This window comes from Cucurbita pepo, chromosome LG02 (assembly GCF_002806865.2).
Source record: "Cucurbita pepo subsp. pepo cultivar mu-cu-16 chromosome LG02, ASM280686v2, whole genome shotgun sequence".
Taxonomy (NCBI): domain Eukaryota; kingdom Viridiplantae; phylum Streptophyta; class Magnoliopsida; order Cucurbitales; family Cucurbitaceae; genus Cucurbita; species Cucurbita pepo.
The window spans coordinates 5,127,712-5,142,717 of record NC_036639.1 but is presented as its reverse complement, the minus strand read 5'-3'; the positions used below and the strand labels follow the sequence as shown (position 1 = coordinate 5,142,717).

General features: G+C 36.3%; 2 protein-coding genes across 2 annotated transcripts; both read right to left on the bottom strand.

The window, feature by feature from the left end:
• Positions 1-1,398: 1,398 nt before the first annotated feature.
• Positions 1,399-5,936, bottom strand: LOC111789106 (pirin-like protein). The gene is made up of 6 exons (XM_023669750.1): positions 5,692-5,936; positions 5,435-5,484; positions 5,136-5,174; positions 5,018-5,046; positions 3,754-3,920; positions 1,399-2,003 (listed from the first exon to the last, which is right to left on the bottom strand). Exons 1-6 carry the CDS (start codon positions 5,805-5,807, stop codon positions 1,508-1,510), a joined length of 897 nt encoding a protein of 298 aa, XP_023525518.1. The 5' UTR covers positions 5,808-5,936; the 3' UTR covers positions 1,399-1,507.
• Positions 5,937-6,957: 1,021 nt separating this feature from the next.
• On the bottom strand, positions 6,958-14,168 carry LOC111789100 (glycerophosphodiester phosphodiesterase GDPDL3-like). The gene is made up of 9 exons (XM_023669744.1): positions 13,905-14,168; positions 13,339-13,635; positions 12,987-13,102; positions 12,411-12,912; positions 11,102-11,140; positions 10,173-10,457; positions 9,777-9,919; positions 8,660-9,146; positions 6,958-7,500 (listed from the first exon to the last, which is right to left on the bottom strand). The coding sequence occupies exons 1-9, from the start codon at positions 14,044-14,046 to the stop codon at positions 7,190-7,192; spliced, it is 2,322 nt and encodes a 773-aa protein (XP_023525512.1). The 5' UTR covers positions 14,047-14,168; the 3' UTR covers positions 6,958-7,189.
• Between the last annotated feature and the right edge of the window lie 838 nt (positions 14,169-15,006).

Genomic DNA, 15,006 nt, shown 5'->3' with positions numbered 1-15,006 from the left:
TCTTCTTTGGAACGTCGTTAGTATTAGCAGCAAACTCGGTCGAACCTTTAACGCCTTGTGGTAGGAGCACAGGAACAATACTGTCAATCTAGGCCTAGATCAAATATTGTTGCATGTCGTGGCTCCCAGGTACCTTTATCTGATGGAAATGGCTAGGGGTCTCCAAAAAACAGGGTTTCTACATTGTAAAGTCGTTCTGAGAGGGGCCGTCAAACCACCTAGGTAACCTAATAGTTGGCAAGCACACAAGGTTGCTCTCCCAGACCCAGAGTGACTCTATGGCCCTGTAGAGGGATCTGCCCGTTAATCTTCCATAGATGATGTTCACTATTGTAGCTATGCAAACTGACCAAGTCTAAAGTTAGTTCATCTCAAACTAAGATAAGCCAGTTTAGTAGATTTGCGGTGCAAGAAATGGGTAAACCACCTCGGAAATTCATAGACCAATTCAATCCATAAATTTTTTATTTATTTGAACCGAACCCAAACCCAAATAAGTTTATAACCTAACCAAAACCATACATATTGGGTTGGTAGTAAGATTTTTTGGGTTATCAGGTATTCTGAACACCTTTAGTTCTTCACTACTTGTAATAGGAAGGAGTCTCGTTCTATTCATCTATTCTCGAGAGAACTTTTGATATGAACCAAAAGACATCAATCATACAATATACTTCAATGAAGATGTGAAGAAAATATTGTTGAAATTATCAAAAGATGTTTCAATTCATGCCACATTGAAAAAGAATGAAGTTTGATTGTTACAAATTTAAGATTCGGATACCAAATGATAAGATAAGGAATCAACTACAAGGGGAATAAGATTCGGATTACCTTGTTGATCGAATATTTCAAGGCAAGAATATTGTTTGAGATTCGAATCACTCCACAAGCAAGATTGATTATGTCGAACTTGAATGATTCTACATGCAATCTAAACTACATAGAATTGCAAAGAAATTTAGCCGTTGGCTAAAGAAAAGCACAAATGCTTCTTTTATTATATTTTACCAGTCTCTTACAAATACAACATACATGACTTTATATAGCCTCAAAATAAACTATTCAACGCATTCCAAAAGTTGTAACATTCATACTTAATGACCATAATTAGCCATGGTATAAATGTGACCTAAAGTAAATAAAATGTCTTAAAATACAATAACTCTAAATTACTCTAAATTGTAACCCACCCAAAATTTGTAACAATCAAACTTCATTCTGTGTGGCATGAATTGAAACATCTTTTGATAATTTCAACAATATTTTCTTCACATCTTCATTGAAGTATATTGTATGATTGATGTCTTTTGGTTCATATCAACTTTGATCTCAAGATATTACCTAAATAACACTGACCATAATGAGTTAGAGCGGGAAAGATATTAACTAATGAAATACATAAGAATTGCGATCGCACTTATATAAACGTTCAAATTTTAAAACCCTATCTTGAGAACCGTGTCGATGGTACGTATTTTTTACATATTTGAATAAAGAATATATCCTATGAAATTGCAGCTTGTGATCTCCAATGCCTTGCTTTCTCAAACCCATTGGTATAGTTATCAAAATCATCAATGGTTTGGTCAATTTGTTCTTGAGTGTTCATCACAAATGGCCCAAATTGCACAACAGGCTCACTCAGTCGTTCACCTCCTACCAAGATGAACCTTACACCCTTGGCTGACTTATTCCACACGTCTAAACCGTCCCCGAACCCGAGCAGAAGAAGGTTATGTGCTGTCGTCGACGTCGCCTTCGAACTGCCGAAGACGCCCTCGCCCTCGAGAATGTAAACGAACGCGTTCCAGGATGACGGGATCGGCTGATGGAGATGAGCCTTTGGGTTGAGAGTGAAGTCTAAGTACATGGTTGGTGTTCTTGTGTGGATTGGTGATTTTGCTCCCAATGCCTCACCAGCTATGACTTTCACTGTCACTCCATCTTTTGTAGCTTCTGGGATTTCCTTGCTTGAAACTTCTTGGTAATTTGGCTCAATCCTAAGATTCAAAAAAGTTTGAGACAATTGTTACGAATATCGTAATTACTCTATATGAAATTTACACGGGTTTTAATCGATGTCATCTTTGAATGAATACATCTTTCTAAATTAAGAGTATACCGGCTAGTCTCGACATTCACTGTGAGATACCACGTTGGTTGGGGAGGAGAATGAAGCATTCTTTATAAGGGTGTGGAAACCTCTACCTAGCTTTTCAAAAACTTTGAGGGAAAACCCGAAAGGGGAAGCCCAAAGTGGATAATATTTGCTAGCAGTGGGCTTAGACCGTTACAAATGGTATAAAGTCAGACACCAAGCGATGTGCCAACGAGGAGGCTGAGCCCCGAAAGAGAGTGGACACGAGGTGGTGTGCCAACAAGAACTCTGGGCCTCGAAGGGGGTAGATTGTGAGATCTCACTTCGGTTGAGGAGGAGAACAACGCATTCTTTATAAGGGTGTGAAAACCTCTCCCTAGCAGATGTGTTTTAAAAACCTTGACGGGAAGCCTGAAAGGGAAAACCCAAAGAGGACAATATCTACTAGCGGTGGGCATTGCAAATGGTATCAGAGCCAAACACCAGGTGATGTGCTAGTGAGGAGGTTGAGCCCTGAAGGGGGGTGGACACGAGACAATGTGCCAGCAAGGACGCTGGGTCTCGAAGGGGGTGGATTAGGGGTCCCACATCAATTGGAGAAAGGAACAAATGTCAGCGTTCTCACTGGGCCCCGAAAGAGGGTGGATTGTGAGATCTCACATCGGTTGAGGAGGAGAACGAAGCATTCTTTATAAGGGTATGGAAACCTCTCCCTAGTAGACGCGTTTTAAAAATCTTGACGGAAAACCCGAAAGAGAAAACCCAAAAATGACAATATCTGCTAGCGGTGGTGGGCTTGGGCTATTACATTCACAAATATTTTACAAGATTCATTCACAAGCAAAAGGAAGGTTGTTCAAGCTGATCTGCCACAAATAAAGTGTTCTTCACTCAAAAGCACTTTATAAAAAAGGATGAATCATGAAAAATCATGATGGTTGTTTGTGAAAAAAGCATTAACTCAAGTTTCCAAGTGTGATAAACTTGAACCTTAAAGACTTTTGTTGTCTCTTGGAGCTGGTTTAGTGTGAATGGTATCACAAGAAATAAGCAAGTGTCGGCCATGAGTATAAGCGAGTATGGATGAAGTATCTGTTACGAATAACGACTATTCACAATGGTATGATATTGTCCACTTTGAGCATAAGCTCTCGTAGTTTCCCTAAAAGGGAAATTCCTTACTTATAACCCATGATCAACCCCTTAATTAACCGATGTGGGACTCATCTCCCAACAATCCTCCCCTGAGGTCTATGGAGTCCTAGAACAGTCTCTCCCCTTAATCAAGGTTCGACTCCTCCTTTGGAGTCTGAGAACAGTCTCTCCTCTTAATCAAGGTTCGACTCCTTCTATGAGCATAAGCTCTCGTGGCTTTGCTTTGGGCTTCCCCAAAAGGCCTCATGCCAATAAATATGTATTCCTTACTTATAAACTCATGATCGATCCCTAAATTAACCAACGTGGGACTCCATCCCAACAATCCTCAACAGTATCACAAGACATATGCGAGTGTGGGCCATGAGTATAAGTGAATGTAGATAAAGTATCACGAGAAATAAGCGAGTATGGGCCATGAGTATACACGAAGTGAGGACTTCGATACCCGAGTAACAAAAATAAAGAACAAAGGCATAAGAAAAGGTGGCTCTTACATTTTGTTCTTGGAAGAAAGGTTGATCCATAGTTGGAGGCCCTTTTGGGTTCCTTGAGCTGCAGGCATTTCTGAATGTACAATACCTCTACCTGCAGTCATCCACTGCAAGTCACCTGCACCAATTGTTCCCTTGTGACCTTCAAAATCTTCATGTGTCACACTTCCCTGTCATGTATTAACATATTGTATACCGTCAAATCATACGTGTTCTTCACGACGTTATTATATATTCGAACGACTATTTCTTTGAACGGTATACCTTTTTTAAAAAAAGTAGAAGTTTTCTTTGAATTTGTGTTAAAAAAAAGTATACTTTAAGTCTATGTGAACAAGAACATTATCTATGGTAGGTGGTCACCAAACCCCTCTAAGCCTACACCAACTCGAGATAGTCAACAACAATAACGTTAATTACTACGATCTACCTTATTAGATGTAATAACCCAAGCAAACTACTAGCAGATATTGTCCGCTTTGGTCCGTTATGTATCACTGTCAGTCTCACGGTTTTAAAACACATTTGCTAGGGAGAGGTTTCCACACCCTTATAAAGAATGTTTCGTTCCCCTCTCCAACCATGGATCCAAGCTCACCACTAGTAGATATTGTCTGCTTTGACCCATTACGTTTTGTCATCAGCTTCACGGTTTTAAAACGCGTCTGATAGGGAGAGGTTTCCACACCCTTACAAAGAATGTTTCGTTCCCCTATCTGGATCCAAGCCCACCACTAGCAGATATTGTCCGCTTTGGCTCGTTACGTATCACCATCAGCCTAATGGTCTTAAAACGAGTCTACTAGGGAGAGGTTTCCACACCCTTATAAAGAATGTATCGTTCCCTTCTCCAACCATGAATCCAAGCCCACCACTAGTAGATATTGTCCGCTTTGGCCCATTACGTATCACCACCAGCCTCACGATTTTAAAACACGTCTACTAGAGAAAGATTTCCACACCCTTATAAAGAATGTTTCATTCCCCTCTCCAACCGTGGACTGTGAGATAAGAACGAAGCATTCTATATAATAGTGTAGAAACCTCTCCCTAGCATACGCGTTTTAAAACCATGAGGCTAACAGCAATACGTAACAGGCCAAAGCAGACAATATCTAGTAGCCGTGAGCTTGAGCTATTACACCAGAAAACTCTCAAACAAGCATTTAGTTTCTTCTTCTTTTAGCATAGCATTTCATACAACAATTTGATCAATGAAATCCAAACTACTATGCTTAGTGGTAAGATCAATAGGCCTTGGGCATACCTGTAACATGTAGGTCACTGTCTCAAATCCTGTTTTCATCTCAAAGAATTAAACACAAAGTTAGGACAGTGTATTAAACTTATATGAACACTAGAAATCACGCATTCAAATTCCAAACCTCTATGTGGATGATCAGGGAACCCAGCTGGGGCAGTAACTACAAAGTTCAAGAACCAAAACTCATAAGAATCATTTATGCAATTGCTATCAAACTCATAAGAATCATTTATGCAATTGCTATCAAACTCATAAGAATCATTTATGCAATTGCTATCAAACTCATACGAATCATTTATGCAATTGCTATCAAACTCATAAGAATCCTTGATACAATTGCTATCAAACTCATAAGAATCATTTATGCAATTGCTATCAAACTCATTCAATTTCAGAACCATAAACAAGAAAGAGACCCACCTGAAAATTCATCCAAAACCAGAAAAGGGTCGAAGTATTTCAGCTCAAATCTGTGAAAAAACACCATTAAAGCATTAAACTAAACCATAAACCAATGATTCTCTTCACTTACTAACTCAAATGCTACATTCTGAGGAGAAAAACCGAGAAACAGATAGAAACCCATGAATCAAAATGCAAAATAATTGAAATGGTACATTCAGGGGATCAAAGAAAACAAGAAACAGAGAAAGATCTGAAGAGTTTTCTCTGATTACCTTCCAATGCTCCTTCTAACAATGGCGCCCAACCCTTCATGTTGAGGCCTAGCCAGAAACTTTCTAGCCACGAGACGAGGCTGTTTAGCAACACATTGACTGTCTTTCTCAGGCATTTTTGTTGTTCTTCAAATAGAAAACATGGGATTCAAGATTAGACGAAGAAGATGAGATGAATTTATAAAGCACGTCAAAGATGGGAAAAGAAGAAAGAAGAAATGGGTTGCCAAAGAAGACTCGCATGCTTAAAATATGATATGAAAGGGCTGAATTTGATGGGGGATTTTTCATTTTCATGCTTAAATTTTCCATTGTTTACTGTTTGTATGAACGTCATCTTGGCGTTGCCATGAGGTGTACTGACCCCAATTTGGATTTCAAATTCTAGCCCAAACTATTATCATACATCAGTTTTGAATTTAGTGTTTGTTGTCTATCTGATTTCAAGAAAAAAGAGTTTTGATCTCTGATCAGTACGCCTCTGCTCGAGGAAAATGTCTCCAATAGTTCAATCTATCCAAAAAAAAATTATCGGCCGATGAAGAACGCAAGTAGAAAGGAGCTCGGGCATTGTTATATTCCAATCATACCTACCTCTTTTTTTATTTCAACTATTACAAATTTTGAAATAGTATTCGATAGCCACACAATTCTTAAATAATATGAATAAATTTGTATATTTTGAGGACCAAATCATTTTCATTTTCAGACTTAAAGTCATTTTGGTTGGTGGCATTAAATAAAGAACTTATTAAAATCCTCTTTTGGGTCCCATTTTGTGCACCTTTTCCCATGTGAGACTCGGAAAAAAATGCCCAAAAATCTCAAAGTGCCTAAAATTGATTAATATAAATTAAAAAAAAAAACATTTTAAAGCCAGTTAGCTCCATAAATTTTTAAATTTTGTATTTAATAAGTTCCTAAATTTTAAATTTTTGTTGAACTTATTTGAGATTTATTTTTAATGTTATAAATCTACTCGACCCAAAATTAGAAATTCAATACCTTTAATAATAAATTCAATTTTTTAAAAATTATATATAAGTAGACACAAATTAAAAGTCTAGAAATATAGTAGATAAATGATATTATAAATTATGTTGGTACGTCATTTAATAATAATTATTGCGTCAATTTTAATTTTTTTTTTTTACTTTTTAAATTAAAATAATAAAATAATAAAATAAAAACTAGTTTCACATTATGATTTGATACTTCATTATTGTTTTTGGTTTAGAGCTAAAGAGAAAGTATAAAACATTATGGATAAACACAACAGATAAAATAATCACAAACATAACTTACACGTTACATCACTACAAAAAGGAGCAAACATTGGAAGAATGGTTACAAATATAATCAATAATCCATCATGAATGTACCCTCTGAAGAATGAATGCAAAGTTTCAGGAATTAAATACCGAATTTGAACTACCAAAGTGTTCGATTCTACGAAATTTACAGTCGAAACGATCACGAAGAACCGTTGCTACCTTTCTCAGAATGGAAGAAGAGGTATGCAAAGTATGGCAAGGTTAAAGAGCAAGAAGCCTGCCCCAGCTCCAAGCTTAGGTTGTCCATTATGTGAAGGAGCTGGAGGTGATGCGGCGGAGCCACCTTCCCCAGCAGGTGGTGGGGCTTTGCTCGAGACTGGAGACAATGGTGGCTCAGCTATGTCTTTGTCACCCAGAACCGGGCTTGGAGCTTTCTTTGGAGGCAAGTACCCCTCTGTAACGAGTTGCAACAAGCTACCAGGCTGGACAGGGATCATGTAGTTAGGTAGCTCTTTCATTGTTAAGCATCTGTTCTCTGCATTTAGTTTGAGACAACTATGTCAGTGAGCCTGACTCGAAAAACAAGATTTCAAACGACATTATGTAGTTGTAGCTGCTGGTTTCTGCACGATGAAGATGTAACAAATAGAGCTAGAAATGAGACGTGAAAAGAGGTTACATGAATGAATTGAGACCACATCCAAAGGAGAGCGATCACGAGGATAGAATGGCTAAGAAAGACTTAAAAGAATTGAAAATTACTACCTATACCAACTCCTTTTCGGTGGCTCAATCATAAGAATTCTAAGTTGGATGACCTCTTCAGAATTTTTCTATGAAGCATATGAGTGAGAACAGAACATATTGAAATAACCCGTATTGAATTGTGGGAATAATCTTCACTCTTAGAAGCAAGAAGCAAGTAACGTGATTATGTCACATCCCAAATCCAGATTCTGAATCTTGATCCAAATATTGGGTATGGAGCGTCACAATTCTCACATATCAACTACCTTACACTATAGGACATTATGTAACAGCCCAAGTCTACCGATAGCAGATATTGTCATCTTTGGATTTTTCCTCTCGGATTTCCCCTCAAGGTTTTTAAAATGGGTCTGCTAAGGGAGATTTCCACACCATTATAAACAATACTTCGTTCTCCTCCCCCAACTGATATGGGATCTCATAATCCACCCCCTTTGGGTTCCAATGTCCTTGTCGGCACTCATTCTCCTCTCCAATCGATATGCGATCTCACAATCCATCCACCTTCAGGGCCCAGCGTCCTCACTGGCACTCGTTCCTCTCTCCAATCAATGTGGGATCTCACATATTAAATCCTAGGTACGTGGCTACCATGACTAGAACCAACCTCCTCTAAATACTCTTTTACATGCCAAAATGATCCTCTAAAAGACAGGAAAGGAACATACATTACCGACACTCTAGCAGTACGTCGTATCGATTTTAAAACTAAAACTGAAATCAGAATATTTTTTTCTTGCAATCAGCTAGATATTAACGACCAGTTCCTGATCAACATAGCCTTTCTAATGGAGAACTTCTGGTTCTAAAAACAGTAAATCTATGAATGTGTTGGGATTACCATTACCACAGATGACGAAAATGAAGAGCAAAGAACTTACAAAAGGAAGCATATTAATCAAGATAACTGAAAGGAAGATTCTTACTTTTATATCTAGCAGATGTCTTCGGAAAATCGGTGATGATTCCATCAATCCCGGCTCCCATAGCATATGAGTTGATCTCTACTGTTGCATCAGAGAAGAAATCCCATGCTTGAGAGACAAATTCATCGCTGAAGGTTTCCACATATACAGACAGATTAAGTGATTGCAGCTTCGTCACAACATTTGTAGATCCAGTGAGAAATTGCTGGTTCTCAGGAAAGACTGAGTCCTTGTTGATAGTGACAGAATCGGCAAAACTCTTGATGTCCACGACAGTTTCATTAAGCACATCACTAATTGCCATATCGACTTCATAAACAAGCTCGTAATTTTTCTTTTCCTCTTTGAATTTTATAAGAACAGGGCTATTTGGAGACTGAATCAATACTTTCAGGGCTGTCTGATTATCATAACCCGCTTTGCTCAAGGAATCAGAGACCGCATCGATTACACTTAAACCCTGTTCCTTAGCAAGGTAGTCTGCATTCTGGTTAGGAAATGAGACAAGATTTAATCAATAAAAATCAACATCACAAGAACTTTCATGTTTCAATAGCATGATAGTTTATGAAGGTTGTTAAAGCCTAGATCGTAGTTAAAGAAAAGATTGATTCATAGTTCCATTAAGCACATCGCTAATGGACATATCAACTTCATAGCCCAGATCACAAGTTATCACAGTCAAGCTCTACTAGACTCAATTCACATATCTATGTTGCAGCCAACTGACAATCTAGTCACTGAGCCTCACAGTGCAGTGTTCATCCTTATCACAATCTAGCAATCAAATCCTTTTATTGAAGCAAGACATTATGTGCAAAGTGTAACACTCGTACACTTTTGGCTGTGGGACAGCGATTCTACCGCACTTGTTCTAATCCAATGAACAAGTCAGCCGTAAGAAAATCGAATTTTGCGGACAATCTCGACGTAGTCTTTAGCCTCAAGTCACATTTTGAGAGAAAATGTTTTATGGTCGAGAGAATGAGTTTAAAACAATCCAGCATGACCGTGACAAAGAACAAGTAACTTTGTATAGCAAATGATTTCACATTTGTATACCAAGGATCTTAAACACACTGCATGTCATTCTGAAAAAAAAAAAAGGACTTCTAACCTCAATATGGATCAAGACACCGGAAAGAGAGCTCCCATTCTTTGCCAAGGCCAAGAAATCTGGTAGCGTTAAGAATTTCCCACTGTTTCGGAACCTCGGGTTTCGAAACAACGTGAAATTTGAAAAAGGGTTCGATATTGAAGCTGCAATATTAGCATATATCAGTTCTTGCAACACATAAGCATTTCAAGCAAACACAAAAGCTATCAGATGATCCACACTCAATTCCTATGAGATGATAGAACATTGAACGAATTTATGACTTGAAACTTAGGTAAAAAGGAACTCATCAAGAACATGAACATATTATTCTAGTCAGTCCAGGAAATCATCATGAAAAACGAAGACATGCTTAGCTCAAACAAGAATCTAAGAATGAGAACCAACTCCACTTACGGGTGAGGCCTTGAATCTCTTCCCATGTTAAGTCAAAAGCAAAGATTCCATTCTCAGAACTAATGGCGGGAATTGTTTTTGAACGATTGATGAATGGTGTTTGAGATATTTTTGTGCTGTAAATAAGATTGATTGAGCTCATGCAAAATGGTGTCCCATCTTTTGTCATTTGAACAGGACAGTCGAGCACTTCTACACCATCTGATATAGCCTTGGAATACGCCAAGTCTGTGCAAGCAGGAAAGTCTCCACTGGCTCCAAATTTGGAAATAACCAAAGGCTTGGCTGCAAAAAGAGAGGAAAAAAAAACAGATACATATACCAAAATTAATGTTAGGAGATGTTCTTCAGATAAACAGTCAATCCATCACCTTCCCTAGCATGAAAATGAGGGGTATTCATAATTGAGACATTTTGTTTAGAAATAAATTTTTCAATCCAAACCACCTTTATTAAATATTGAATCTAACAATCATAAAGTTGTTTAAGTTATTTATTCAAATTTTTGTTTTTAATAAAAGTAAAATGCCGTTCATCAAAGAACTATTTATTTATTTTCAAACATTTAATTAAGATGTGCAACTCAAATGTAACATATATTTTGAAAAGTTACCTTCCAAATAGTGAAGGTTGAAAAATAATTATGAAATCAAATAAAAAATACATATGTATAATTGTATCGTAGCTAAAAATGTATAATTTTTAAAATGTATCATAGCTAAAAATGTATAATTTTAAAATTAACAATAAATTTGGGACGATTAGATTCAATGTAATCTATTTGAGGAAAATTCATGAACCAACTCAATCTATAAACTTTTTCATTTTTAAGACCCAACTAAAATCATATAGGTTGTGTTGGATTGATGAGTTTTTGAAAATTAATTTTGAGAAAGTAGAGGAAAAATAGTATCACAATTCTGGCATACCTTGACTTTTTGCCTTATCATCCAAATGAGTAAAACAATCTGGACCATCAGAAAAAAAGACAATCAATTAGATGAAATTTCAATATTAATCAATGAAGCAGAAAACACCTAATAAGTGGGAATTAATTCTACCCACGAGATTTAAAACAAGATATATAGTAGAAGAATTTCAATATATAACCACAAAAAACATTGCTATTAGGAATAATGGTCGATCCATAGAACACCAATTCTCCTTTCAAAAGTTGATAGTTTGATCTTTCCCCTACAATTTTGTAACTCCACAAAATATATATATATATATATTTTGTCACAACATTTTTTCTTTATTTTTACATTATATCCTTCACGTCCTTAGTATTTGACATTTAAGAATACCAGCATTCATGATACAAATTAAATAAATGTAATGGAAAATCTCAAAAAAAAAATAAAAAAAAATTATCCTATTGTAACAATCATGCTCTCGAAATTTCAATTCAATCAATTAACCCTCTAAACTTACAAAGTATTGCAATTAAACCCTTCAAATTTACAAAGTGCACACTAGCTATCCCAGAGCTATAATTGTGATCCTAATAAAACTCTTGGATTAAGATTATTACAATTAGAAAACTAAAAATTTTAACAGTCAATACTATAGTATTAAAAAATTGGAGTAAATTATAACTATGATGGGTTGGGTGAAGTTAGACATTTTTTTAGACCCAATTCAATTGTTCAGAGTTATAAATTTTTTTCAAACCAAATAATTCTTATTAAATAATGAACAAACTTAACCCAACCATAAAAAATTTTATTTGGGCTAATTCTCGTTATTTATTGAAATTTTATTTTAAAAGAAAATAAAATGTTAGCGGGTAAAACATTTATTTATTTATTTATTTTTAAACATTTATTTGTTAGAATTATTTGGATATTAAATAATTAAGAAATAAAATAAATATATTTATTTTCGTGAGCAAAAATATAATTTGTTAAAAATAATAATAAATTTGAGTTAATTCAATTCAAACCAATCTAATTTTAGGAAAACTAGGAACCAACTTAATTCACAAAATTTTCATTTATTTAAACTTGACTCCAAATAAGTTCATAAGGTTTGGGTCCAGTGGATCAGAGTTTTTGGGTCATCAAATTTTTTTAACACCCCTGATTATAACAATGCTAGAACTCCATGGTTTGTTTGTAGTAAAGTGGTGATTTGTGCATTTTGAAACATCTAGGGGCTGAATTTAAAAATATCATAAGTTGGGGAGGGATGGACCAAATGGAGATCATATATATGAGCTGAAATGTGATGACTTACCAATAGCTGCGGAAGGACTGATAGGGAAATCAGTGAGCACACCATCAACTGAAAATCTGCCATTGTCGAAGTACGACAGGTACTCAGTAATGGGATCATAGCTGTAGTTGTAGCTCAGTGGAAGGTCATTATAGAACTCTGAAGCAAAAACTTCCAGCTCTGCTTTATGAGCATCAGAAACAAGAGAGGTTTCAGGTTGTAGGTAGCCATCGCCATCAATAGGCCGTATATAGGTCTTGGGAACAATAATTCCAGAGGCAAATGTCTTGATAAAAGTGAGGTTGCGTAGGAGAGAGGCGTATGTTTGATTGGTGGTAACCTCAATAGTATCTGGTCCTAATGCCCGAAGGATCAACTTCGTTTTGTGGGGATTGATTCTTGAAGATATGCTTTTAAGAAATCCCACCTCTGGTGATGATATGTAGTTAACAGTGATGCGTTTCGTTACAGAAAGTACGAAGTTCCTCATGCTCAAGTTTCGTTGAGTGTAGAATGCATCATGCTGCGATGAAAAAAGTAAAGGGGATCGGTGAAGACTATGCAGAAAGGGATGAACATTGAATTCAATAGAATTACCTGAATATTCAGACAAAGTCCTGGTGGTTGCAACTGCTCATACACATCTTCAGGACCGAGAATAACAAAACCATTGCCATCAAAATTGTCAGGTCGAGAGTAGATTCCTTGAGTAACTGCCCAGGAAATTGCTCATTAGCGCAGTTAACAACGGATTAACTTGTTGAAAATTTTAGAAAATTAAAGAAAAAAAACGTTAATTAATCTCTAGGGCTTAGTTCAATGTTGAAGTTTTCTGCAAGCATTGATCATCTGAAAATGACCTTGGTTATGAATAATCTGTGCTCATTCATTGTAATAGAAGAAATCAGATAGTATTTCAGGTTACAATAAATGAGAACATTGAACTTACGAGTAACATTTTCCAGATCTTTAGAATTGAAATCGACTGTGAACAATCCTTCAGTATGAACTCCATTAACAACATAGACACTGCTGCGGTTTTTCGCCAGAACATTCGCACCGTCAGTAGCATTGTTTAGCCTCAGATCCGGGAGACAAATTCCGACTTCATCTTTAGTTAATTGCACATCACACCATAAGATCACATCAGGTACACTAACCATAAGTGTAAAATTGTAAGCGATTCCGCTCGAATCAGGAAAAAGCCCTGAAAATCCACCGCGAGCCACAACGAATGGAGGATTCCCTGCACAACAAAAGCCAAACGCAAATTCAAACTCCGATACCTACACGCGTGCATTGAAATCCTCCGATTCAAATTCGAAGTTATTTACAAAATGCTAATCGAGTTGTAATCAACTTCACCAATCCATTTCCGACTTCCGACTTCATTTTCAACTTCTTCCAACACAACAAGTAAATTAACCTTCTACCTCCCAACGATTCACAAAGCAAAAACAAAAAAGACAACGAGATAACTAAAATCATTGAGATTAATCCGAACATTACACTCACCACTCAGAGTCTGCCATGGAGAGGTATTATTAGAACCCTGAGCAGAGACCAGCGCCACGAACGAGTGAAGAAGCAGAGGAAACAGCAAAAGGAAAGTGCGAGAAGAGGAACACATTGCTGGAAAATTCCTCCAGAAACTCATCGGAAAACAGGAGAAATTCAGGGCGCCTCCGCCGGAAAACTGACAGCTGTTGACCGGAAGAACAAATATCTAAGATCAAATTTAGCGAGGGAAGTATTTGCAGGGGAGCTTTTTGAAGGTGGCGGTTTATATTTTTGGTAGTAATTTAATAATTTTTTTTTAAATACATTTATTTAAAATTAATGGAAGTCGGTGCATGTTTTTTTATTGATAGTTCCCACGTACACACATCAATCAAGTCGGCTTGATTCTATCCGGCTCGGCTCAAGCTAAGCCGTTTCCAATAAATGTATTCCAGCCAACAAAAAAAGCTGTGCCAGAGTGGCAAAAATTGTGGTGACGTGGGGACAGCTGGAGAGTGGGGACCAAGAATTGAGCATAAATAAATTGGCAAATGATTACGTGGCGATCAATGATTGGTTCCATACATGGAGTCAGTTGAAACCGCGCTTTTGTTTGCATTCGTAGTGGGTCCCAACAGGTACAACTCAGCAATCGTATCTCCATTTTAATTTTGGAAAGAAAAAAAATATATATATATTTATAATAACTTTTTCTTCTTTATTTCAAAATTTTATTTTTTTTTATACGGTCTTCAAAAAATCAAATTTACATTTTAACCCCAAGAGTCGTAAGGTCGTGTAATTTCATTTAATATGATATCAGAGTCTGAAGTCTGAAGTCATGTATTTTTTTTATTAATATTAATTTCTATTTTTAAATATAAAGAATTAAAATGTAAAATTTTATCCATTTTAATTTAACTTACCATTTTTGGGTATTTTTTTCATTTGGAGGGACTTTATGCTAATTTAGGTAGGTTTTGACTGCATGGATTCAAGTGCTTATGTAATTATTTTGTTCCGTTGGATAAATATTTTATTATTTTTAAAAAAAAAAAAATTAAGCATATAATTATTATTTTCAACTCTCAATTTTCTTTTTTTGGTTTATTTGTTT